Source organism: Suncus etruscus, chromosome 9 (genome assembly GCF_024139225.1).
Source record: "Suncus etruscus isolate mSunEtr1 chromosome 9, mSunEtr1.pri.cur, whole genome shotgun sequence".
Taxonomy (NCBI): Eukaryota; Metazoa; Chordata; class Mammalia; order Eulipotyphla; family Soricidae; genus Suncus; species Suncus etruscus.
This window is the reverse complement of record NC_064856.1, coordinates 100435572-100463039: the sequence shown is the minus strand read 5'-3', so window position 1 is coordinate 100463039 and position 27468 is coordinate 100435572. Positions and strand designations below refer to the sequence as shown.

The 27468-nt window shown below is 36.1% G+C and overlaps 2 protein-coding genes across 2 annotated transcripts; both read left to right on the top strand.

Moving 5' to 3' along the window:
* Window positions 1-408: 408 nt before the first annotated feature.
* LOC126017728 (olfactory receptor 998-like) lies at window positions 409-1353 on the top strand. Its single transcript, XM_049779781.1, has one exon. It carries the CDS (start codon window positions 409-411, stop codon window positions 1351-1353), a length of 945 nt encoding a protein of 314 aa, XP_049635738.1.
* A 10725-nt stretch (window positions 1354-12078) lies between these two features.
* Window positions 12079-13023, top strand: LOC126017729 (olfactory receptor 5G3-like). Its single transcript, XM_049779782.1, has one exon. It carries the CDS (start codon window positions 12079-12081, stop codon window positions 13021-13023), a length of 945 nt encoding a protein of 314 aa, XP_049635739.1.
* Window positions 13024-27468: the final 14445 nt, after the last annotated feature.

Below are 27468 nucleotides of genomic sequence, written 5' to 3'. Positions count from 1 at the left end.
CATTCCTGTCTCGAATGTTCAGATTTGAGTCACTAGGCTTTTTACTGTATTTCTAGTAAGATTATTAAGTAAGTTTTATTATCCCATAATACTCAAGGATGAAATATAAAAGTATATACTTTAAATGATAATTTTGAATAGTTGTACATAATTGAGGGAGTTTTAGTTAATATTATTGCATTGTTCCTTTTAGGGGAGAAAGCATTGAATCCAAAGAGATCAAAGTGAATGGTTGAAATTTACACAGAATCTGCAGAATTGCCAAGATATCACTTAGAAAAACTATAGCTATAATCCTATATTTAGATATTTCTATAATAATATACAATTATTTTAAGCATTCTTGTAGCTATTAATGACTGATTTTTTTAAAGTTATTTTGTTGTTACCACAGATTATAAAATATCAATGGAAGATAAGAATCAGACAAGAGTGACAGAATTTCTCTTCTTGGGTCTCACTGATCAACTCCATCAGCAGATTCTTCTATTCTTCACACTTCTCTTTATTTATCTTTTCACTCTAGGTGGAAATTTGGGCATGATCATCATCATATGCATCAGTCCCAGACTTCACACTCCTATGTACTTTTTTCTTAGACACTTGTCTTTTGTAGATATATGTATGTCTTCTTTAGTTGCTCCCAAGATCCTATGTGATGTCTTTGCAAAGAAAAAATCCATTTCTTTCATGGGATGTGCTACACAGTTGTGGTTCTTTGGTATCTTTGTGGCAATGGAATGTTTTCTTCTGGCTACCATGGCCTATGATCGGTATATGGCCATCTGTAAGCCCTTGCTATATACACTCATTATGTCTCAGAGGGTCTGTGTGCAGCTGGTGATAGGACCTTACATCCTGGCTCTTATAAGTACCACAACTCACACAGTTCTGGCATTTGGCTTGCCCTTTTGTGGTTCAAATATTATCAATCACTTTTTCTGTGATATTTCTCCATTGCTCTCCTTAGCATGTGCAGACACCTGGATCAACAAGGTAGTGCTCTTTGCCTTTGCTGGATCTATAGGCGTATTCAGTGGCCTGATTATTATGTTGTCCTATGTTTTTATTCTGCTGGCCATTCTGCGGATGCAGACTGTTGATGGGAGGCGGAAAGCTTTCTCTACTTGCTCATCTCATCTGGCAGCTGTCTCCATCCTTTATGGGACTCTTTTCTTTATCTATGTTCGTCCTGCCGCAACTTCCTCCCTGAATATCAATAAAGTGATTTCTCTGTTTTATACTGTGGTGATCCCCATGTTGAATCCCCTCATTTATAGTTTGAGAAACAAAGAAGTTAAAGATGCAGTCAGGAAGAAATTTGAAAGGAAAAGTCCTCTAGGAGGTAAATAGATTTCTTTTTATTTTGAACTGTATTTCTTGGTGCAGGACGTTGGGTAAAGAGAACACTAGAGCAGAAACCAGAAGCTGAGAATACATCTTGCTTTGTCATTCACAGATAACTTGAAAAATGAATTAGCTCTTCCATACCTTTCTGTCCCATTCTTGTTTTCTGTCATTGGGTAGGGGCTTTAAAATAAAATAGAAATAGATTAAGAACAGACAGATCAGCATATACTAGAGGAAAATTTAGGTGAATATTTTTATAATTGTCAGGGTGGAAATAACATTTTTCTTCAGACATAAGAACTAAAAGCTATAGTAAAAATTCCAAGTTTCTCAAGAATATTGAGAATCATAAATCAAAAGAGAATACTGTGTGTATGTGCCAAACAAGGAATAATCCCAACATAAAAAAGTAGTTTAGTGATACTCAGAAAGAAAAATAGATATATAAGCAAAAAAATGAACATGTAATTTTCAGATAGGGAAATGCAAGTTGGCAATTGCTATGGAAAAAGGTACTTATCATCACCATCATGAGTCCTATAAATAAAATAAAATGAAAGTTCTCATCCATGTCTCTTAATGCCATAAAACACTGATAGTTTCAGATAGCAAATTTTCCTCATTGCCTTTACCTTGATTATTTTCTGGTGAAATTAAGGATTGCACCATTTCTTTTCTTTTTTTTTTCATAATATTTTTTATTGTGACCAATGAGAATTACAAGTCTTTCACTCATTATTTAAGGTACATAGTAACAGTGAATTAGGACCATTTCCACTACTGGTGTCATCCTCCCTCTACTCTGTTCCCAGCATGCATCACATACCACCCCTCAAACCCTGGACTGCAATGTAACAGGTCCCCTCTGTGTATACCTTGTTGTTATTGGGTTATCTTGATTCTGTTGTCGTTGACCTTGGGTTTGGTGTTTAGGTCTGATCAAATTTTTAATAATATTTTTATTTAAGCACCTTGATTACAAACATAATTGTATTTGGTGTTAGTTATATAAAAAAAATACCCCCTTCACCAGTTCAACATTCTTACCACCAATTCCCCCCATCTCTCAACCCCCGCCCAGCCTGTATTCGAGACAGGCCTTGCACTTCTCTCACTATTGACATCGTGATGGTAGTTGTCAGTGTAGTTATTTCTCTAACTGCACTCGCCACTCGTTATGGTGAGCTTCATACTGTGAGCTGGTCCTTCTGGCCCTCATCTCTATTGTCTTTGGGCATTATCACAATAATGCCTTCTATTTTTTTTTTAAAACCCATAGATGAGTGAGACCATTTTGTAGCTATTTCCCTCTGACTTCACTCAGTATAATAAATTCCATGTACATCCATGCATTGCATCATTTATACCAAATTATCAAGCAATTTTCATGTAAAGTGGTCATATTTTTGCCATTTAATCTAGAAATAGAGGGCTTGAATATTTAGACTACAATGCAATAAATGGTACTGCCTAAAACTGCATTTCTAAAACACTGTGTTATAAAGTAAAATAAAAGAAAGAACTTGACTATCATTAGGAAAATATTCCTTTGTTTTCCCCCTGTGAAGTGCATACCTAAAGAAAGTGTGAATGGTGTAACATGAACTGATTGCTGAGAACTATGGCAAACTAAAAGCTGGATAAGAAAAAAAAACACATTGAAGATCATGCAGCAGAGATCATCCATAAAAGGGTTGATATCAACATAAGAGGAAGTGTACATGTGTAATTATATGTAAATTAACACAGGGAGAATGACAATCTACATCCACCTTGAACATGGACCACTTCTGTGAAAGGCACTTGATTTATAACTTATTCTTATTCTCTTACTCTATTTTGGCTCTGTCTAGATGTCCCCTACTTAGTTTGTACTGGGGACCCTCCTGTATTATCTCTCCACTCCAAACCAAGGTATCTTTTTTCTCATGTCACCAATTTCAAATTCACTGCTTACCAGCAGTCTTAGTAATCACAATGCCAGGCATGTGAGTTCATGGCCACTGCATTTCACTAACAATGGATTTTTATTGTGTTCTTTCAGTGTCTGATGTCAGAATCTTAGCTCAAGACGCTGCTTCCAAAAAGAAACTTTGGTATGGGGGATTGGTGAGATTTCCCCCAAGTGGTACTCAGGAGACCCCAGAAACTCTCCTGGTGATTTCCACCACCAGAGCTGGAAGTTCTATGACAGGATTGGAATATATAGTGTTATTTTGGTCATGTAATGCTGGAGTTTTCTCAGATGATCATGCTCATGCTCAGGGTTACAATAAGGCTATACCAGGTGATGTCTGAGAACAACTCAGTGCTTTGTGCTTGGGGATATCTCCTTGCCATGCTTTAGGGACCATATATATTGAGTTGGGGATCTAACAGAATTATCCACATTCAAGGCTTACACTTTATCCTCTGTAATATCTCTCAGTTCTCTGAAAGAACCACTTCTTCCGACACACTTCTTCTGTCAGTTCTCTTAGCATGATTCTATCTAGATTCAAATCCCATGACTAGATTCAAGTGTGAGTTTATTTTGAAGGCAAGGAAAGCACCCAAGGAATAATTGGGCAGTGAGAGAGTAAGAAGAGTAAATAAATATGCTCTTGTATAAATTTTTGATTTTTATTTTATATCTATTATAGAATTATAATATATTATACCTCAGAATGTTTATAAATATGTATACATATAACATATATATATATATATATATACCTCAAAGAGGTATCTGAGAGTTTCTAAAACTCTGATGATTTGGAAATTTTATAATTAAAAAAAATTCAACTTGTTATTTTATAATTTTTGACCTCCTATTCAAGGCTCAGGGTTTCTGGGGTCTATTCTTAGCAAGGCTGGGTCTGACCTTTCAATTCCTATTCCTGCTATAAGGTATTTTTCTTCTTGGGGTGCTCAGAGGGCCATGTTTGGTCAGATTCAAATTTGGGACTGTGGTATGTGCCATTGACCAGTAGCTGTCTCCTGCTCCCTATATTCTTGTCTTTGTCACTTGTTGTGTTTACCACTCTGAGAATATGAATATTCTGCCTCTTGAATAAGTACTTTAATGCAATAATAACTAGATTGCTACTAAGTAAAAATCTTGCCTGAATATTCTGGGTCTTAGTGACAAAAATCTCCAAAAATCAGAGGTCCATTGTCGGAGGTGCAGGAGGTTCTAGAGATGTGTCCACAATCTTTGGTTGAAGGCTGCTCTGGAGAGATGTCATTTTATTGATTTACCATAGTCAGCAGGAAGAAAAGAATTACTCAAGTGAAGCAATGAAGATGGTGATAACTGATGGCTGAGATGATATGTATTGAAATGCTAAAAATGGGGTTGGAGAGATAGCATGAAGATAGGGCGTTTGCCTTGCATGCAGAAGGACAGTGGTTTGAATCCCCATATCTGATATGGTCTCCGGAGTCTGCCAGGAGCGATTTCTGAGCGTAGTGCCAGGAGTAACCCCTGAGCGCTGCTGGGTGTGATCCAAAAACCAAAAAAAAAAAAAAAAAAAAAAAGCTAAGAATGAGGATTGGAAGGACAGCTGATCTACTTAGCACCATCACAAATAGAAGCAACTAAAAGAATCACTCCTTACCTCAACCCAATAGCTGATTAAAAACCGTTTTTCTTGTGTGAATAATACAACAAATAGTGTGCTTGCCTGCCAAGCAGGTAACCTGGGTTTGAACCTAAGTTATACCATATGGACCCCTGAGCCCATGAGTACATTCTGAGCACTGCTGGGTGTGGCCAAAATACCTAAATATATACATACAGACATCACTTTTCTTGCTAGGAGCAATATTCCTGAAAAACAAAATAAAACAGGACAATTTACTTCAGGACAATTTACAAATCTGATCCAAATAAACTATTGGAAATATTGAGATAAAGTATTTTGAGTTTATATATTGTCTCACTAATTATTAATTCCCATCAACATTTCAAAATTTAGACTTTGGGTCCAAAGGGATTCATCATGGAACTGTGATATGTAGAGATGTTGATAGTCATGGTTGACTAGGTTGCAGTTCCTGTTGTGTCTATATCTTTAGCTAGAAGGAATAAGTTCTCTCTGGGAATTATTGGAATATAGAATTCACATACTTGTGTATGGCAAAATGTTACCCCAAACCTGACAATTTTGGAAACTACTATTACTTCTCCGAGTGTATTTTTGAGGCCAAATTTGAAGTATTTAAAATACTTGCTCCATTATGTTTGTTTTTAATTTTAAAATGTCTTTAAACTTATGATCAAGACAAGTCACTAAATATTTACTATTGTAATAATGTTTTTGATTCACACTGTGTATTCATTTCATACATCCATATTTTCAATCATTCCAGGAATGAAAAATATTGTACTTTCTTCTGGACCTTCAAATAGATTTTTCTGTAAATTTTAAAAACTGTGGTTCTGTAGCCAAAGAAATAGTCTAACAGTTAAGTTACCTGCCTTGCATGTAGATGTTTCCAGTGAGATCCCCCAGCACTACCTTGATCCCTGTGGCAACTATCAAAGACTCTGAGAACCTTTGTGTGGCCTTGGAGTCTTCCTGGGAGGCCTGGGGTACTATGAGATATGAGCTGCACCTCATCCTCAGGCCCTGCCATTGAACCCTGGGCTTCTTGAAAATAGCTTGAATGATCCTAGGGCAAAGACAAAATCAACAAAAGCTATAATCCTTTTAAATTCACTTCCTTCTTTTCTTCCACTCTTGCATCACTTGTCCTTTTTTCCAATTACAAATTTTCTCGTTCTCTTTCTTTCTTTCTTTCTTTCTTTCTTTCTTTCTTTCTTTCTTTCTTTCTTTCTTTCTTTCTTTCTTTCTTTCTTTCTTTCTTTCTTTCTTTCTTTCTTTCTTTCTTTCTTTCTTTCTTTCTTTCTTTCTTCTCTCTCTCTCTCTCTCTCTCTCTCTCTCTCTCTCTCTCTTTCTTTCTTTCTTTCTTTCTTTCTTTCTTTCTTTCTTTCTTTCTTTCTTTCTTTCTTTCTTTCTTTCTTTCTCTCTTTCTTTCTCTCTCTCTCTTTCTTTCTTTCTCTTCTTTCTTTCTCTCTCTCTCTCTCTCTCTTTCTTTCTTTCTTTCTTTCTTTCTTTCTTTCTTTCTTTCTTTCTTTCTTTCTTTCTTTCTTTCTTTCTTTCTTTCTTTCTTTCTTTCTTTCTTTCTTTCTTTCTTTCTTTCTTTCTTTCTTCCTTCCTTCCTTCCTTCCTTCCTTCCTTCCTTCCTTCCTTCCTTCCTTCCTTCCTTCCTTCCTTCCTTCCTTTCTCTTCATTTTCTTCCTTGGTCCCTCCTTTCCTCCCTCCTTCCCTCCCCCCTTTCCTTACTTCCTCCCTCCTTCCTTTCCTTACTTCCTCCCTTCCTCCTTACCTTCCTCTTTCCCTTCCTCCTTCCCTTCCTTCCTCCCTCCCTCCCTCCTTCCTTCCTTCTTTCCTTCCTTCCTTCCTTCCTTCTCTTTTATTTTACCTGTGAGAAGACATTTTATTAAATATCAGATAGGCAAGATAATAAGGAAATGTTAAGGTAGTTTACTAAACAAATTTTTATAGACCCTGTTAAAAATGGAACAAAGGGAAAAGAGAAATCATTTACAAAACAAGTGAGAAAGAGTTAATATTTCTAAAAGAAGATGAAGAAGGATATACATATATATAAAACAGAATAAAAAAGTGAGCTAGAAAATGGCTAGTTAGTTCACATAACAAAAATGTGAATGACTAAACATATTGATATATTTATACAAAATATATAACATATGTTTATGCTTGTATCTACATAAAATTTACAAAAATTTATAAAATATTTGGCAGAGAGCACAGCAGCATTTGCCTTGCAAGCAGTCGTCCCAGGACCAAAGATGGTTGGTTCAAATCCTGGTTTCCCATATTGTTGCCCGTGCCTGCAAGGAGCTATTTCTAGCAGATAGCCAGGAGTAACCCTTGAGCACTGCCTGGTGTGGCCCCCAAACCAAAATATATACATATATATTTTAAATAAAATATTTAAATGCTACATACAAGTTACCAATGCTTAAAATATACAAATTATATATAGTGCATCTAAATTGTTCCACTTCAATTTTTTAATTGATTTTAAATGAAATCAAATAATGATGGTATTTACATTTATCACAATGGCAAACTGTAATTATGTGCAAATTTATTTTAGTTATCATTTGGATATGAATACCCATGTTCTCTTTAGCTGTTGTTGCTAAGTTTGAATAGCTTTTTAGAAATTGAATAATTTATTAAAATATATATGGCATTTGGTGGTTTTCACTTAATATCTATATCTTAATTGCTCTATTATATACACGTATTTCTGGTAATATCTGTGAGCTCCTTTCTGCCTTCTTTTGGATTCGAAGTTAATAAACTCTTTTATTGGGGGGTGGGGTATTAGGCTACATCTGGCTATACTCAGGCATTACTCCTGGCTCTGCACTCAAGAATTGCTCCCTACATGGGACTGAAGTGATAGCATGAAGGTAGGGTATTTGCATTGCAAGCAGAAGTACGGTGGTTCAAATTCCGGCATCCCATATGGTCCCCCAATCATGCTTGAGACCATAAGGGAGTTTTGGGGAATAAACCTGGGTCAGCCATGTGCAAGGCAAAAGCCCTCACTATTGGACTATCACTCCTTCTTCTTAAATGGGTTTTATATCTGTTCACTTTTATATTCTTTTGACTATTTTAATTTTATTTTATGGGTAATGTAACACCTTAGAGAAGTTAATTTCTATCTATCCTATCCTAACATTTTATGTATTAGGAAGCTTACAGTATGCTAATACTACTTTCATTTATAAAGTTACTTATATCTCATGAGTTCTAATTGGCATCACTATAAGTAGAGAAAACCATCCAGTGCCCCTATAGGTTCTTAAAAGTCTGGGAAAATAATTAAAGTAACACCAGACAGGTTGATAGACAGGTTGATAACAGGTGAAAGTGTTAAGTGGACTTATCCCTCTTCAAGACCATAGTTGAATTCTTTGTCTAACCCTGGTTGACAAACTGGCCCATGGGTACATGTATGCTGAAAACTATCCAGGAAGCTTATTTTGTGAAGGGAAATTCACTCACCAGCGCACAGCAGCATGGGAGCTCAGGAAAAAATCATATCATATTCTTTAAAAACTAGACATCTGAAGGGGAGGATCCTTCTTCAGGGTTGACTCAGGCCCTTGAATTTGCTCTGTTCAGGATGCATGTTTCTTGATGGATGCTACTATTTCCTTGGTAGAATTTTTGCAGTTCTTCTAGTTACAGGAAGGGATTCCATTTGTGGGTGGTACCGATGCTTGAGGTTAGTGCATATCTTCAATCCTCCTCTTTCTTTCCATCATCTCTTTATTTATGAAATTAATTAATTAGTGTTTCAACTAATTTTTTCAAAATATAGTCATTGTGATACTACAATGATTCATGATTAGATTTAAAGCATACAATGTTTGAACACCAGTACCTTCCCCAGTGCCCACTTCTTTCCACTAAAGCCCCTCCAGATATTTTTGTTTCTTATTTACTAGTCTGCTTCTACAAGAATCACTTTTCAAAAATATGCATACATGTTTGTACTGTAGTTTACAGTAATGTTGTGGATAGTCTACATATATAACACTTTACCAACTTTTAGAACCACCTATTCCTCCCAGTTGAAAACTTTTTTCCACCATAGATGTTATCTCTTGCCTGTTCTATGTTCTAATCCCCTCAAGGGCATGTTTTTTATTGAATAATCTGATCTCATCTTTTTCCTTATCATTGTTTTTAGTTCAATTATTACATCATTATATTTTTTTATATTCTGCAGATAAAAGAGATCGTTCTGTGTTGGTCTCTCTGGCACTGACTAACTTTACTTAAAATACTCCTATCTAATGATAGTACTATTACTAATGATATTATCCTGATTCCTCCATATAGTAAAAAATGTCATGACTTCATTTTTTTATATTGTCAAGTAATATTTCTTGTGTAGATGTACCATAGTTTCTTTATACAAAGTTATCTATTCTTGGACACTTGGGTTGTTTCCAGATTTTGGTTATTTGGTATTTCTGCAAAGAACACAGGGGTGCAAAATTAGCTCTGAATTTGGGCTCTTAAAGGAGGTGGAATGATGGAAAATAGTTGTGTCTCACTAGGCATTTTGAGTCTCCAGCATTATATCTCTTCCAGGTCATCAGTTTTTACAATACTACCTCAGGAACCAAGAGAAAGCCTAGTTCTGGAACATTCAATCCAGTAAATGAACCACTATTAATAGATTAGTAGTAATTCCATATTTAAAAATTTGCTGAGTTTTTTCCCCTCTAATGTCTGTCATTTGTATTGGATTTAGGATCCCACATTACAGAGTTTTTATGTCTCTGAAGCTCCTCTGAAGGTGGCAATCATGTTATTTTTCATAGCATTTGCAATCTTCATCCTTTGAAAGTTTGTTGGACTTAAGATAGCCTCTATTTCTCTTCCATTGTTTTGGACACAAGAAATGCCGTTTTATAACAGTGACTTCAATGTAGCTGATGGAATTTTAATGGCTATAATTTGTGGTTCAGATCAGAGCAATAGATTTTTCTTGCTCAAAGACTCACATTTTCCTGATTCTTTGCTTTCTGTGTAATGTTACTTGTCAAACATTGTGTGTTATACTTTGTTGGTGGTGATTATTTAAGATTTCTATAATTTTGCTCTGTTCTGGAGCATAGTTGTATTTCTCAAATTAGTTTTGTGATTTATGGTTTGTTAGTGTACTTGGTTTAAGGTTACTGATTCCTCACTACTGAGAAAATATCAGAATCTATACTGAGAAAATATTATAATTGGAAGTTCTCTATGGCTATATCATTTGTTGGGATCAATTATTCTAGCCCTGCATGAGATCCTGATACTGGTAGCCCAAATGTGTTAGGTATATCTTCCCTATTATTTATTATGTCTTACTGCTCCATGCCACCACTCTAGGTCAGTGTATTTTCTTTTAATCACATATTTTTTTACATTTGGATCTGGTCTTCCAAATCTTGTGGAAAGTTAGTATTTTATGGTGATATTTATTTTCACACATTGTATAACTCTTGTACAATGTCTCTACTCTTTTTCTAAGAGTGTCCAAAGATGAGGGAATTTTCTCCCCATAAGTCTTCCTTTGGGGAAATAATCTTGTTGTGATATAGCTTTGGCTCAAACTTCGAAGTGTATTTTTTCCTAATTTCTTCTCTATGGATATAAACCCTGGAGATTCCAGGTTCTTTAGGGATCAATGACAATGACTTTTAAAAAATATTTACTTTAAACTGTGGCATAAATTGTGATATAACTTTGTCATAGGAATAATTAGGGTCCCCAGTTGAACTAAGAACAAAGATCATTTATCTCATTTTGAACAAATAAGAACTTAGGATACTTCAAGAAGAATTATTAAAGATACTTAATTTTTTATGCCTGATATGAGAATTCTTCAAGTTTTGGTACACTTTAAAGGGGCTTATAGGAGGTAAGTCTGATTAGAAGTCAAAAGTAGTTTTTCCTATGCAAAGACATAGGCAGAATGCATAAAATATATTTGGGCTTTAAGTAACAGGATAACAGGAAACTTGTTACTGTTTATTCAGTAACAATACTGAATAAATAATGACTGAACAAATAACTGAATTCCAGATTTTTAAAACTTTCCCTTATTTCTGTTAAGCTACATTAGTTTCAAAAAAAGTTATGCTAGTTTTTATGCACATTGAATTAATAATGGGGAGTTTATAAAAAAGTGAATAATGAGGGGGTGGGGTGGGGAGAAGGGAGATTCAGGACATTGGTGGTGGGAATGATGCACTAGTGAAGGTGGGTGTTATTTACATGACAGAAACCCAAGTACAATCACATTTGTAATCAAGATGTTTGAATAAAGATATTAAAAAATAATGGGGAGTTTAAGGCTTTTAATTAGCATGTTGCTAGGGCAAGAGATTATTTAATAATAGATGTAGAGTAGAGAAATTTTTCACCTCAGAAATGGGAGTTTCCAGGTCAATAAGAAAACTTTAATAATTTGACCATTTAAAATATTTTAAATATATTTCTGGAATGTACATTTGGAGCAAGTCATTAATTTCTAATAAAGTGAAAAGAAATGAAGTCAAGAGTTCACTGTCTGAGGTCATGAAATTATGAACTGAAGGAAATGTTAGGCCATTTACATATTCAACATCAGTAAATAAACCCCACAGATTAATTAAATCTAAATTGCTTAAGTTCATGAGATAATTAGTAAAATTGACAAAACTAGAACCTATTAGCTTTATTACTTCTATGACCGCAATTTGTCGTACATTTTTCCTCATGATTGAAAAAAATGATTTATCACAAATTATCATTTAGTAAGGCTGGATAACAAATGTCAAGGTATTGTTTGCATACATCTATATAATTACTTACATGTCTGAACTTACTATTTGGTTTCAAGGACAAACTAAAATTAAGGTGTAAAAGAAGATATGTATACCATATAAAGAACTGAGGTTATTCTCTTTTGGTTGCTTTTGGACCACATTTGGCAGCTTCAGAGCTTACTTCTGGCTCTGTGCTCAGGGATCATTTCTGGCAGAGCTTGGGGAACAAATAGCATATATACCCCCACTGACTCAATCACCAATAAGCTTTTGTTATTAGTCCATAAAATTTACTTTTTTTTGCTTTCATTACAGATTGTCACCTAACAATGGACAATAAGAATCAAACAGCAGTGACCGAATTTCTTTTCATGGGCTTAACAGATTTTCTTCCACTCAAGATCATTCTCTTCGTGATATTTTTCTTTGTTTATGTTGTCACATTGGCAGGGAATTTGGGACTGATAATTCTGATATGGATGGATTCCCGATTGCAGACTCCCATGTACTTTTTTCTCAGCCACTTGCCCCTTGTTGATGTCTGCTCCTCTTCTTCTGTTGCTCCAAAGATGTTGTGTGACACCTTTCTGGAGAGAAAGGCCATTTCCTTTCTGGGCTGTGCAGTACAAATGTGGTTGTTTGGCCAGTTTGTAGTGACAGAGTGCTTCCTCTTGGCCTCCATGGCATATGATCGATACATTGCTATCTGCAACCCTTTGCTGTATACTGTACTTATGTCCCAGAAGGTTTGTGTGAAGCTTGTGGTAGGACCCTATGCTATGGGCCTTCTAAGTGCCATAACTCATGAGACTTTCACTTTTCGCCTTCCTTTCTGTGGTCCCAATGTGGTGAACCACTTTTTCTGTGACATTCTCCCTCTTCTCTCCCTTGCATGTGCTGATACACAAAACAATAAATTGGTTCTTTTCAGCATGGCTGGATTAATAGGCATTCTCAGTGCCCTCATCATCTTGGTTTCCTACATTTATATTCTTAAAACCATTTTGAATATCCAGTCTACTGATGGAAGGAAGAAAGCTTTCTCCACCTGCTCTTCACATCTGTCTGCAGTAGCTGTCTTGTATGGTACTCTTTTCTTTATTTATATTCAACCTAATTCAGGGTCATCTCAGGACATTAATAAAGTGGTTTCTGCATTTTATACGACAGTGATCCCCATGTTGAACCCTCTTATTTATAGCATGAGGAACACTGATGTAAAAGATGCATTTAGAAGGACACTGGTTCAAAAAAAATTCCTGCTGAGTAGATAGAGCAGTGTTTATTCTGACCTTATTTGGACTTCTTTTAACCTTGTTTTCTTCCTTGTGTCTGCCTTGTGGTCACTTATTCTACCAGTTGGCCTCTAGACTCTTTCCTTAATTATCCATCTATCTGATCTTTACCTGTGGAATATCCTGGAGAACAGAAGGGACCTGATGTCCTCTGGTTGAGAAATGCTAATTAGTGGGTAGCTTTTGCCATTTTAAGAGGAACAGCAAAGTATTCATTAAAAAATCAATTGGAATAGCATATGGGAATGCCATTTATATCTCAATTTTGCCAAAATAAAGAAAATTAACCACAGATAAATTTGATACCACTTGTGCTTATCAAACTCAAGCTGTAAAATAAAGGCAGTGGAGTCAATACAATATTAATTACATCTCTAAGGTCTTATGATTTAAGCAGCAAATTTGTGAAGGTTATATGGCCATTGACCATGGTAAAGAAAATAAAAGCACAACTGTAATATCCTCAGTTTTTTAATTTTCTTTCAAATAACTTGTTTTCTACATATTATCTTTGGATTCAATTCATTGCATGGAATGCTTTTCATTTCAAGACTTAGTAATAACAATGCTTGTCATAACATAAGCCATGTTAGCTGGCTAGCTATTCTTGTGTAAGGAAAGTGCATAATTTAATATTTATGCCCAGTATTCACTTCAAAGAGGTCAGACAGCTAGATAAAGAACCAAGCTGTTTTTCCTCGGTGTGGCTCCTATATTTTTCAGATCCTAGTTGATTTATATAGTCATTTGAAATAAAAGCACTGTATGCATGCATGTGTGTATGATTTGTTTTCTTTCCCTCTTTTCCAAAATTTTTGATCACTTGTGCTCAGGGTCTAATCTAAGCTAAATTCTCAAGAGTCAATTTGAAGTGCTCTGAGAAAAAAAAAAGCAGAGATACTTCTGCCATTAAGAAGAAACCATTAGACCCAATACCTGCATAGCATACACTTCTACCCTTTAATCTCTCTACTTCTTGGTTTAAGGCTTCCTAAAATATTTTTTCACTTATGTGACTGTGTATCTCAATATTATACAGCATCTTTTTTGATTTCTTTTTTGATTTTTGGGTCACATCTGGGGTGGTGCTCAGGGATTACTCTTGGCTTTGCATCCAGAAATTACTCCTGAAAATGCTTGGAAGACCATATGGGATTTGGGGATCAAACTCAAGTTGGCCAAATGTAAGTCAAATTCCCTACTTGCTGCACTATGGCGTTGGCCCTAGCATCTTCTTTTTGAGGAGAGATAAAATTTGGGCCATGCCAAACTGTTCTTAAGATTTACTCCAGAATCTGTGTTCAGAGGCTGCTACTGGCAGTTATCAAAAGGTCTATTAGAATGTAAGTTTAGAACTAAGTTTAGTTTATAACTAACTGCTTGTTCCAATTCTGTAATCTAGCTTTGCTATAGACATAACTTCATCCACAACAGGCCTCAGTTATGTGCCACTTCCCAGAACAGCAAGTTCTAGGAACTACAAAGGCTTGTACAAGGACAGTTAGATAAACTAGCAACACTCAAGGGGGCTTACAGGCTATAAACCTTACGTAATGCATGCCAAGGTCACAGGTGTCTGATGAGTGCCCAAAACCCTTGTCTACCACTTTAGCCAACCAGTTTAAACCTGGCTGATGTAACATATACTTAGAACCTATAGTTTTAGCCCTAGCTTGAAGCCTCAGCAGTTCTATAAAAGGGCTTTCAAGTCCTATTTCTGTCACTACCTGGGAGAGGTGTGACCTCAGCATGCATGTAACTTAATAAACTCCCTTTGCTTTTTGCATTACTGACTCATTTCCTAGCAGTCTTTGTGGATTAGATCCTGAGTCAGGAGCTAACATTTGGGAGCCTATCTGGAATTCTGACACACAGACATGGCACAACAATGGGACAGTAGGGAGAAAAGCTTGAACAAATCTAAAATCATTGATATCCACTGGTATATTTATATGTAAAGCCTTTTAAAAGTACTGGCATAAGACCTGTGGATGTGCTGGAGGGTAGCTAGGTGGGAAATTCAGGAGATGCCCTGACTCCTCATACTGGGGGTACATTTGGTAGTCCAAGGTACCTACCTTTCTGGGTGGAGGACTACAATAGAGAAAGAGGACCCATGGTCCTGGCTGAGAAATGGAATATACTGGCTCAAAACTAGAGAGGCCAGGCTCAGAAACCTGAAAAGGCCCAACTTGAAAACTGGGAAAATATCGGGTTTGAAACTGGGGTTAGCTTACTTGAATAATGTATATCTGTCTTCTGTCTGTGTGTGTTTATTCTGTGTTGGGAGTACACTCTGTATCTTGCTGTCTTTGAGTTCACCATGCTGTTTTTTTATTCTGTAGAAAATTGTGTTATTTTATGTGCCTTGTTTGTCTTTGGATAGCTTGATTTTCAATCTGGTAATATTTGCTCTCCTAGAGACAGGCTAGGGAGTGGTGGAAGATGGGCTGTGAATGCCAGGCAATTCTCAAATAGCCATCAGGACTTAAATTAGTCCTGGAGAAAATCTTGTCTTGTTGATCAATCTTAAGCTGCTTTTCTGCCATTCATAGATGTGGGGAGGCAGAGAAAGATCAATTGAATTTATCTGCATGTGTATGAAAAGCAGAGAGGGCATGAGTTGATGTGCCAAAGGAGCCCTGGCTGCAGGCAGAAGACCGTGGCTTAGCCTTGGGCCACCACTACCGTGGTCTCACACCTCAAAATAAAAGCATGAATATACACCCCATTTCCTCTTTGTATGCATGCTGCAGGTCTGTGAGTCTTTTCATATTGCAATAACTAGTTTGGTCCAGCTGTGTTAGAGAACTTCTTTGAGTTGTCTCCAGGAAAGTGGGGAACATGGATGGCATATGGCAAAATATAAAGAAAATTAGAGAGATCACACAAAGGCTACGTGGGAGAACAGTGTTCTAAACTTTAATGTCCAAATCAGGGGTATAAATGGGGTATATTGCCAGTCACAGGTATGAATAGAATGCTCACATTTGGTTTCTTTGCAAAGTACAACATATCTCTTGTTAGCAGAAGCTTATCAGAATACACTGTTTGATCTTCAAAACAATTCACATGGCTTTAAATGGTTTGCAGATCTTTGAATAGATACATTTCAACTACATACACACTTAATACAGCAGAAGGGAGATTTATTTTTAGGCCAATTAAATGTTGGTTACTAAACATGAAGAATGTCAGCTTCACTAACAGAAATTTTGGTCAGTCATTCACACTGAGGGGTGGCTTCTCAGTGGGCCTATTGACAAGATTAGAAAGATTCATATTTAGGCAAATAAATGTTTGTTATTAAATACGAAAAATATCACCCTCACTTATCAGTAATGTTGACTAGCCATCCATGCTGAGGTAAGGCCTCTCAGTGGGCCTGATGATGAAACCCTCATCAGTTTGTGATGGTGATACCATATGAATGCAAGCAGTGAGAGACTTTCATGGAACCAAGCAGTCTATGCTGGATGGGGCAGGTGGCAAACAAGGTCTGAGGTTGGGGGCACCAGTTTAGCCCCTTTCTACTTTGGAAGTTAGCTGGAGAAAACTAATTTTTCTGAGACCAGAAAAAGGATGCTCTGGATGGTAAAAGGGGAATTATTAAAAACATGGGACATTTGAGAGACTTTGGAAACTCAGAGTTAAACACCAAATTCAAAGCCAGCTACAACAGAATCGATACCCAATCTACAACAAGCTAGACACAGAAGAGACCACTTACTCTAGCAGCCTGGGGGGCGGGGGCAAAGGAGGGGCATTATGGGATGCATGCTGAAAACAGGGGTGAAGAGAGGACAACATTGGTGGTGGGAATGCCCCTGATTCAATGTCACTATGTACCTAAAATACTACTGTGAATAATTTGTAATCCACTTTAGTCAAAATAAAAATTATTAATAAATAAATAAATAAGTAAAAAGTTAGCTAGGGAATCCCAGAGCTACCTTTTAGGGAAACAGAATTGATCTGCTGATCTCAAGGAGACTATAGAGGCACAGATTGGCCTAGAAAAATCAGAAATTATTTAGGAATGTCTGGATCTGCACTGACTGGCCACAGCCTGGGATCCTTCTCAGCATCGAAATGTTCTGGAGATCAGAGTCTCTCCCAATCCTGAAGAGAGATGGGATGGATGGACTCCTTCATATCAGAAGACTCCTACTGAGGATGAGAGGACCAGGACCACCTTTCTACTTATCATATTCACCTGACCTTTGCATCTTTACATCAGCCAAGCTTGGACAACCCTGACATGACAGGTAAAGTAGTAATGCTTTATTGTTACTGTTGGGTAAACTGTTGGGTCACACTTATTTTACCCAAAAACAAAGATCATCCCTGGTTTCTTTGTATGTTTGTTTACAACTTGGAATTACCCCCAGAGATTGTCTTACTTGTAAACCTGGGCGGGTTTACTCCCCCACCCAGGGTTGGTCCCTGTACTCAATAAAAAGTGTAATTCTGGCAGGAGCAGGTGCGCCATACTAGGAAGAAGACTGTCAGACTACAAGTGTTTCACCCTCAGCCTGGTCTGGATTATTTCTTGTGCCACCCTAATTCAGAATCATTCTGGGCTTGGAGATACAGTGCATGGGTGATTTTACATTAAACCACCTTTTTTGTCTATTACCAATCCCCAGAAAGTCTCAGTAAATAATGGGGTGCCCCAAATGGAGATTTCTTTAGTCTTGCTGGGTTTATGCAAAAGAACAAGCTAAGTTTATTTAGCCTTTTGGCAAGGTTCATTTTGAAGGTGGTTCAATGTTTCCTCATGGCTGACAACTCTCCTCTCATCCTTGATGGAGGCCTCTCTGCTCAACTTATCCTGATTTTAACCCTTGGCCCCTGCATATGGAAAAATCTAGTAAGTTTTGTTACAAACAGAATCAATACAGTTCAACTTCTGGGCTTAAGTCAGCAGTACCAGCCTCTAAGTCAGGGGTATCAAACTTGCGGCCCATGGGCCGCAAATGGCCCTTAGTACAACATTTTGTGGCCCTGCCCTAGAGGAATCTTTTTTTATTTTGTTTTGCTTTAGTTGTTTGGGTCACATCCCCCAATGTTCAAGGCTTACTACTGACTTTGCACTCAAGGATCACCCTGACTTTGCCTCCTGCGGCCCCCAGGTAAATTGAGTTTGGAAACAACCATATGAGGTCAGAATTGACCACATGTATAAGAAGAAGAGGAGAATGTTAAAATATAAGTTTAGAATTAAGTTTGGTTTAGAATTAACTGCTTGTTAACTGCTTTTGTAACCTAGCTTTGCTATAGACATAACTGCATCCACAACAGGCCTCTCTTATGTGGCAGAGTCCAGAACAGTCAGTCCCAGGAACTTAAAGGGCATGTACCAGGATAGTTAGATAAACTAGAAACACCCAGGAGCCTACAGGCAATAAACCTTATGTAACTGTATGCCCAGATTGCAGGTGCCCATTGGACACATGAGTCCCTTCTCTTCTACTTCAGTCAATCGGTTTAAACCTGGCCAATGCAACATGTACTAAGAACCTAAAGATTTACCCCTAGTTTGAGGCCCCAGAAGTCCTATCAAAGGGCTTTCAAGTCCCATCTGAGCTGACATCTGGGAGAGGTATGGTCCCAGCATGCTGGTCACTGAATAAACTTCCTTTGATTTTTGCATGACTAACTTAGTTTCCTAGCAGTCTTTGTGGGATGATTCCTGAGTCTGGAGCTAACATATTTGGTACCAGGGATTGAACAATGGTTAACTAGATGCCAGGCAAGAGTCCTAACCCCTGTGCTATCTCTCCAATATTCAGCTTGCAATTTTCTTGTGGTATCAAGAAGTAACAAGTGATAACATATATAGAATATCAGATTTATTGAGACAATTGTTTTCAAGGAAGATGAACAAGACATAACAGCAGTATAATGACAGGAAAATAGCATAGTACCTATAATTTGATCCTTAAATAGGAACTAAACACGTTGAAGAATTTAGTAATATCTTTTAGGAATATGGTAATATTTCTTTTTGGGTTTTTTTTTGGGGGGGGGCACACCCGGTGCCACTCAGCGACACTGGACACAGGAAGATTGAACCGTGGTCTGTCCTGGGTCAGCCGCGTGTAAGACAAATGCCATACTGCTGTGCCACTGCTTCAGCCCCTGAAAATATTATTTTAAGAAGCTTTTCTAGACTAACACGTTTGGTTGACACATTTGGTTGACACTAACACGTTTGGTTGACACATGTGAAGCTTAAAATAATTTTATGACAATTATTTGAGAATTTTATCAATACAAGGTTGCTTTTTTTTTTAACTTGGATACAGGTTTGTTCCCTAATGTAAGTGAATTGTCTTTAGCACTCCCTGATATGTCAAGGGTAATGAGGAAATATTTTAGGCTTGAAGAAATGATATACTGTGGCATATGGAGTCTCAACAAAATCCACCTTCTTCCTCTTTTGCAATTTTTACTTTTTTTTTTCCTTCACTGTTGTGCCAAAAAGAGAGTAAAATTGGAATTTTTTCCTGGTTGAATGTTCTGAGATTATCAAGCTTTTAGGATGTATAACACCTAACTAGCTAAGAGAACCAACATCTTTTGTTATTTTCTTTTCTTTTCTTTTTTTTTTTTTTTTTTGGTTTTTAGGCCACACCCGGCGGTGTTCAGGGGTTACTCCTGGCTGTCTGCTCAGAAATAGCTCCTGGCAGGCATATGGTCCCCCAGGATTCGAACCAACCACCTTTGGTCCTGGATCAGCCGCTTGTGTGTCAAACGCCGCTGTGCTCTCTCTCGGGCCCATGTTATTTTCAACTTTGATTTTTGTGTTGTTCATTTTTGATTTCTTGAGTTCAAGACTTCAGTATTAGTTTTAATTATTTTATAAATTAAAAGCAAAATATTTGAAAGTACATATAGTAAGAGAAGATTTTACTGTAAAAATCTATCCACAATAACTCCTTATGGAATGGAAACAAAATCAGTGTATAGAAAAGTATAATTAGAAACAGTTCTAGGAGTGAGTCCTTTAGGAATTTATACATATAATTAAATTTGACTTTTGGTCCTCTTTATAAGCACACTCAGATTCTACTCCTACAGATACCCTTATATCTTCTGATCTATTTATGCTAATGTTTCCCTTATGTATATAGTTTTTTACTGTTTTATCAATCACAGGACATTTCTATTTGTACTTCCCCTTATGTAACATTAGTTATAGTCTAGTGAGTCAACATTTGGGGGAGTTATCTGAAGAAGACCAATATTGTACCAGGATAAAATATTTCAATGTTGCTTTCCACTTGTGGGAATACTAGTTCTTCATAAGAAAGAACTCACCATGTCTGCAAACTTGGATGATTCTGAGGAACAATGTCTATAAAAGATTCAACCAGATGTCTCCCTTTAAAGTATTAGGGTCATAGGAGAAGACTGTGACTTGACTATTGATTTGGCTTGTCTAGATAATTAATGCCTTTAGTGTTCAGGCACTTTTATGGTAAAATCCTGATTCTAGCACCTTGTTTCTTCCCGCTCCTCATACAATGAAGATGAAAGTTTTATTACGTATAGATGATGAGACCCGCAGTTTTCAATCGTCCCTAGAGTAGATCAAAATGACTTATTAGAAGGTATTCAACTTGATTATCCTCATAGCTACAATTCCTGTGAAATGTATAATTTTTGACTTAGTATCTTCTCTTGGTGATTTCTGAACTCAATATATGTTTAGTTATGGAATTTTTTATATTTCATATTTTACATTCATATATTTATTAATATATTAATATTTTAAATGTATTAAATACTTATTAAATATATGAATATTTCTTTTTATATTTTATGTTATAAAATATATTATATATTTTTATACTTTTTATTAATTTAAAGAAAATGCATCACAGAGTTGACATAACTGATCATAATACATTGGTTTCAGGAAGATCAACAGTAACATGATTTAAAAAATAGAAAATTGAAAGAAAAACAAAAGAGATGGAAGAGAAAGGAAACAAAATGTTCAGTAGCAAGTATATTTTTGAAAATTATTGAATCACCAATGAACTCATTAAAGCACTAGCAGAAAGTTTAGTAAACTCTTCTTATTTTTTTTTTAAAGGATAAGAGTTAAAAAATACAGTAAAAACGGTGTGAGAGTGGCAATTGTTTGCATAGGCCAGCAAAATATGGGGGAAGTGGAAAGGATAAGCCTTGGCCTAAATACAAGGAGACCTTACTCCTAAAATTTTCTGGCATAAGACTGACTCTGGGCTCCAGACATACTAGAGTGTCCAACCCCTGAGTCATTCTCTGTGGCCCCTGTAAAATTTTTTCACAGATTCGATGCTGTTGGTGTCAGGTTTCTGTAGTCAAAGATTCTGGTTTCTGTGCATCTCCTTCATCTCAGGATGATGTCTAGCATCCTCTAGTTTCACCTCACCATGCTGAGAAACCTTCCTTGCAAGCAGGTTGTTGCTGTTGCTAAGTAGTCTGGGTGTTAAGAGAACTCTCTTTTGGAGTAAGTCGATGCCAAGGCAACGGTAGGGTCTTCCCTGGTAGAGGTTTGCTTCCTGGTTATGATACAATTTTAGTTCTTTCTGTATCTATGGTTCAGTGGTTTATGGGCAATGCCCATTCTTATGAGGCCTGAGCCAAATCATTATGACTATGTTTAGGGTGTAAGGCGCTACTGCATTATAAAATTTGTGTTCCTATCTTTATTAGATAAGAACTTATTTGCATATGTATTATTTTTCCATTTTAACGTGCCTATGCAAAAGGGGGACAATGCCACAAAGTATTATTGGTGGTATTTCATTGTTTGATTCACGTTTTGGGTGTCTGACAAGTGGTACTCAGGAAGGCCATGGAAACCTTTCTGGAGATTTTAGCCAAGAGAGCAGGAAGTTAAATGCAATGGCCAATGATGTGTTGCTGGTTGGGCACTACAGTGCTGGAATTACCTGAGCCATGCCAGTGGTACTCAGAGACTTCTAGAACCTCACCTGTGTGTTTGAAGGAAAAACCTATATAATACTTAGGGGAACAAGTGGCATCAGATTTCAAAGGGGTTTAGCCAAATACTAGTTAGACTGGGTGACTCGAGCTTTTGATCTATCTCTTTAAGTCTTATTTTATATCTTTGAATATTACTATATGCTAAGACTATATATTATGATAATAATGACTTACTCAATTTTAATTCTTTTTTACCTGCTCTTCCAGACTATTGATTCTAGCAAGTTTTGAAAATTTTTTTCTCTGAAGCAAACACTGAAAAGGAGTTACAAGATGTTTAGCATAACTCAACATATGAAGGACTGGGAAGGAAGGAAGGAAGATTGGACAAAAAAAAAAAGTGTAAGGCAGACTTGACAAAACCTAAACCAATGGGATAGAAATCTTGAACAAGTATTCTCAGAATCATCCCAGGTTAGCTCAAAGTGATTAGGTGTTGACAGTCTTGCTTGTTTAGCCACCGATAGTGTCTGTTCTGGGCATAATGTAATCTTGGGTAGAGTGTCCCTCTGTACCTGAAGAAGATCTTGAGATAGGTGACAATTGAAGATTGTCTGCTAACTGCTCTTTCTGTAATTGGGTTGAAAACTCTTCCTTAGAAGAATGGAATGTTGGTGGATCAACTCTGTGTTGCCTCCTGGGAAACCAGATATCCCAGTTTCTGGCTAGGAATACAAGTTTATTGTTATGCATTAAAACAGTGGAAAGAAAAATTTTATTTTTCTTAAAGATACAGTAGAAATAGAAATAGAAATTCACTTATATCTCAAGTATAATGACCTGTGGGAATAGGACCAAGTTTACATGTTTGGACTCAGTCATGGCCTTGATATAATGTATTACAGTAGAAATATTAAATAGAAATCATTATTTTGGCAGAAAAGGTTAAGGTAAACATGTGAAGATTTCCCTAGATTCTCGAGTCTGGCATTAAGGAGTCAAGCATGGCTGAAGAACTTCTTTCTTCTATTCTAGGATTAATAAATAGCCTGTCTCTTCATGTTTCATCTTTCTAGAACTCTTCTCAAGAAATAATATTGATTCCTTCTCAGTTTTACCTAAGAACATTCTAACCTAAGCACCCCCAAAAGTTTATTTAATCTAACCTTTCTTCCTGAAGCCACACTCATAGAATTGTAAGCCTATTAATTTATTTACTCATTAGCTAAAACATATTTATCGAGTGCTTTTGCATCTTTTATTGAGATAACAGGTTTATAGCATTGCTTTAGTTATATAGCACCATTATTCATTCTACTATTAATGCCATCATAATCTTAATCAAAAGTATTATTTCCATTCATTATCAATTTCTATGTATGCATTTTAGCTTCTCCTTTTTTCTTTTACTTCTACTAACCATCAATACATAGTTCTCTAGCTTGTTTGTTTCCTTTTGTTTTGGTTATTGATTTGATTATTTTATATTCTACTTATGAGTAGAATCATATGATGGTTGCCTTTAGTTTATCCATGTTATCACAAATATTGGCATTTCACATTTTTCTGAATAAAGATGCACTATATACATGTATGCATACATAGATGTTTTATATAAACATATTCACTAGAATACTACCCAAGCTATCTGGAAAGATAAGACTTGACCATTTATTATGCATGTTTTCTTAAAGGCTACCATTATTATAAAAACCAGGGCTATAACATAGATAAAAATAAGATCATACTAGGAGGCCGTAGAGCTAGTAAGTATATCAGGAATGGTGCTTGCCTTTCAGTTGTCTGATCCAGGTTTTATCCTGGGAACCCCCTTTGATTGATTCCTCTGAGCCTGTCAGGAGTAATCCTTGAATGCAGACTAGGAGTAAGCACTGAACAGTACTAGGTGTGGCCCAACTTCCCTACCTTTCCCACATCAAATGAGATCAGGCCAGAGAGATAATTAAGGCCTTATCTTGATTGCAGCCAACCCTGCTTCAATATCCATAACCCACACGATTCTCCAATTATTATTGAGTGCTGTCTTAATGCCCCCAAGCCCTGACAATTTTTGACACTGCAGGGGTAGAGCACAATGTGTTAATTTTGTGGCAGTAGAAGACTCAAAACTGATATGACAATCTGTCTGTATATGTGTGTATACACATATGTGTTTGTAGGTGTGTGGTCTCAAAGGAGGTGCAATTACATTCAACTCCAAATCCCACAGCTATTGTCTCATAAAATAATGTTTATATTTTCTCTGAGCTTGTTGAAGTCTCCTGAGCTTGTTTCCCTTAAGCTTCCTTTAGGGAGTTAGCTTCAGTTTACATAAGAACCCTTTTAGAAAACTTCTGTTGTGCATTGTACCGAATTGAGTCACTTAAATCCTTTATAAAGCAATTGGATGCTCAGCCCTCAAGATGGTATCACTAGACTATTTATCTCTTGGAGACACCTGGGAAGCTGAGAAGAATAACAAACATATATTTTCAGGGAAGTCATTTTGATCTCAGGGTATGTATTTTATTTTGATTAGGCTGACAGTCTAGTCTAGGGGATGATGTCTTCTCAGCCAGGCAAGTTAAATGATTTCCTGAAATTGTTTTCAGGAGCTCAGATGAGGAAAGTGAATTTGGAATCCTGGAAAAACATCAGCCCTAAATTTACTGTGGAAAAATAACCTAGTACAAATAGAATACTTTTTCTATATCTTCTGTCTTAAATAACATAATTTCAATGTGCATTTTCATTGAATTTGGAGTTTTACACAGAAATACAGGTTCTGCAAGATTTATGGATTTAAGGGATGTTTAAACTAAAAGGACTTGGCTTCAATAGGCCTTGATTTCTTCATTTTGATAGAATATACATTTTAAGTATAAAGTAAATTTCTGAAACAGCTGATGTGAATTCTAATGTTTTGCCTGCCTAAAATGACAGACATGCATACCTCAGATCATGAGTTTTTAGGATTAGAATCTTTGGTTTGAGTAAGGCAAGGTTAAGACAAAGCAGTGGATTTTCAAAAGTCAGAAATTATTTGTGATGCAGAATATTTTTCTTAGGTTTTATATATATATATAGAAATAAATATAAATATATACATATTCTAGTTTCTTTATGAAATTGTTTCAGAATCCAAATTATCAAAACACAGTGCCTTATTTTTTTTATCTGCTTTGAATAATTATAACACATTCAACAAAAATGTTTATTCAAGTGTGTACACATATAAGGGACCTTAATGAGATGCTGTAATAAATGTAGTAAATTTATTTCTTTTTCATTTGTTGAGTGACATATTGTACACAAGTTATATTACTATCTTATTTCACAGTGTCCCCCTACATGCTAAGCATGTTCTCCAATCCACTAAGCTCTTTAAATCCCTCAGTTTAAATTCTTGAATCATTTTATAATTATAATAAGCTAATAAAAAATTTCACTGTCTAGGCTAGTGTTTATCAAAGTGGGTGCTGGAGTAAAGCAGGAAATGAGTATACCTTAAGTGCAACTGTGGGACAGTTTCTACTCTTTCACATAAGAAAGATTTCTGCGAAGAGGAGAGAGAATTGATTTTTTTTTTGAGGACGTAAGCTAAATAGACTTGGGAAACCCTATTCTTGACTTTTTCCTTTCAAGTTCCATTTCTTCTTAAATTGCTAGTGGTCCATGGCTTTCAGATATTTAATTTCTTTGTAAATAAAACCATTTTCAAACTGTTTCATTTGAAGAGAACATTGTTAGTTGTCTATCAGTACTTCCTTGATTGTGCATTTTATTATTTAGAATTGTGCTGTAGGATCATTATTATTATGCTTCTTTTCCTCAATTTTGCCTTATTATATTATACTCATTTTTTCCTTCATCTTACTAGGGCCTACAACTGGTGTTATGTTATCAATTCTGCTACCACTCAGGAGATCATAGTGCTGGGAATTTAATTTGGGTTTTATGCAATACGAATACCTTACCCACTCTGTTAATCTCCTAATGGTTAGATCTTATCAGTTTTAGGATAGCTTCAAAAATCAGGAAATAAGCATTCGTGTAATGCATTTGTTTAGATAATTTCATCATCTGTGCACACTTGATTATCTACCACTATAATCAGACACAAGATCATTGTATCCTCACAAACATCTACGTTGTGCTGTCTTTTTATAATTGCACCATCATGGTATTTTCCACCATTCCCAATCCCAGGAAAAAGTTAAACTGTTCTCCATCTTCATAGGACTCATATTTTGATAATATCTTACATATATATGAAATAATAGATGTGAAATTTTGGGCTGGGAATTTTTTAAACACTAGTATTTTAGATATCCACTCAAACTACTGTAAATACCACATTTTATTACTTTTTATTATCTATTAACCTATATTCTGTGTGTAGCTATACCAGAATTGTTTTAACCAGATACTTAGTATAGGACATCTTGACTGTGTCAAATATTTAGCCATTATAAATAAAATTTCTATGAACAATATTGTATATATTTTTGGGTGGACAGTAAATCTTTGTCTGGGATTAATACCTACACCTGCCCTTTCATCCTTAAATTTTTTTGTTTTGTTTTGGAGCCACTCCTGGTTGGTATCAGGGCTTGCTCTTGACTTTACATTAATGGTCCTCCAAATTATAGTAGTGTTTGGGGGGGGGTCACTTCCAGGATTGATTCATGGGGTGCATGGATCAAACCTAGGCTGGCAACATGCAAAGTAAGTATCCTACCCACTATATTATCTCTTCACATATTAAATTATCTTTCTTTCCTTCCTAGTTTCATCTAACAATGTTGGTTATTATACCTACTTAGTACTTAAGAATTGGCCTTTTCGATAAAATAAATGATTTGATAGAGTTTGGCAAAATTGATAATATATACATCAGGGATGAGGAATCTGTACATATTAGAGGAGGCCTCACATAGGAGATAATGTTAAAAGTTTTTATTTCTCTTCAAGAACCATTTTCTCTTTTCTAAGTTTGAATTCCTTCTTACACATCACAACTATATTTCAAAAACAAAGAAATTGGTGAGGATGTTATACTCTCACTCTTCATCTTGAGTGAGAGAAAAAGTATCATTCTGAATAATCAACTTCACAAAAATTTTTATGAAGTATTTTTTTTCAATATTAACACACCCTGAAGGTTCCATCCCTCCAGGCATTGTTCTCTGCACACAATAAATAGCTTTCACACTGTACAGCCTCGCTCTGCAGAACATTTATACGCCCCATCCAGCTGTACATATCTACACAGGGCAAACGGCACCAGCTTCTGGCTGGCGTTTAAGCATAGCTTCTCCCACATGGATCTTGGTCTCCCTGAAGTATTTCTTAAATGAGTCTTTGGTTCAAAGGTAGGAGACTTCACATGCATAATGACAGTTAGAAGACTTGTCTTAGATAATTTCCAAAGGTTAATTCTAGGTCTAAAATTAATATTATCTCCAAAAGTTCTCT

Coding starts and splice junctions, on each gene's coding strand:
- LOC126017728 (XM_049779781.1), top strand. CDS start 409: ATGGAAGATAAGAATCAGACAAGAGTGACAGAATTTCTCTTCTTGGGT.
- LOC126017729 (XM_049779782.1), top strand. CDS start 12,079: ATGGACAATAAGAATCAAACAGCAGTGACCGAATTTCTTTTCATGGGC.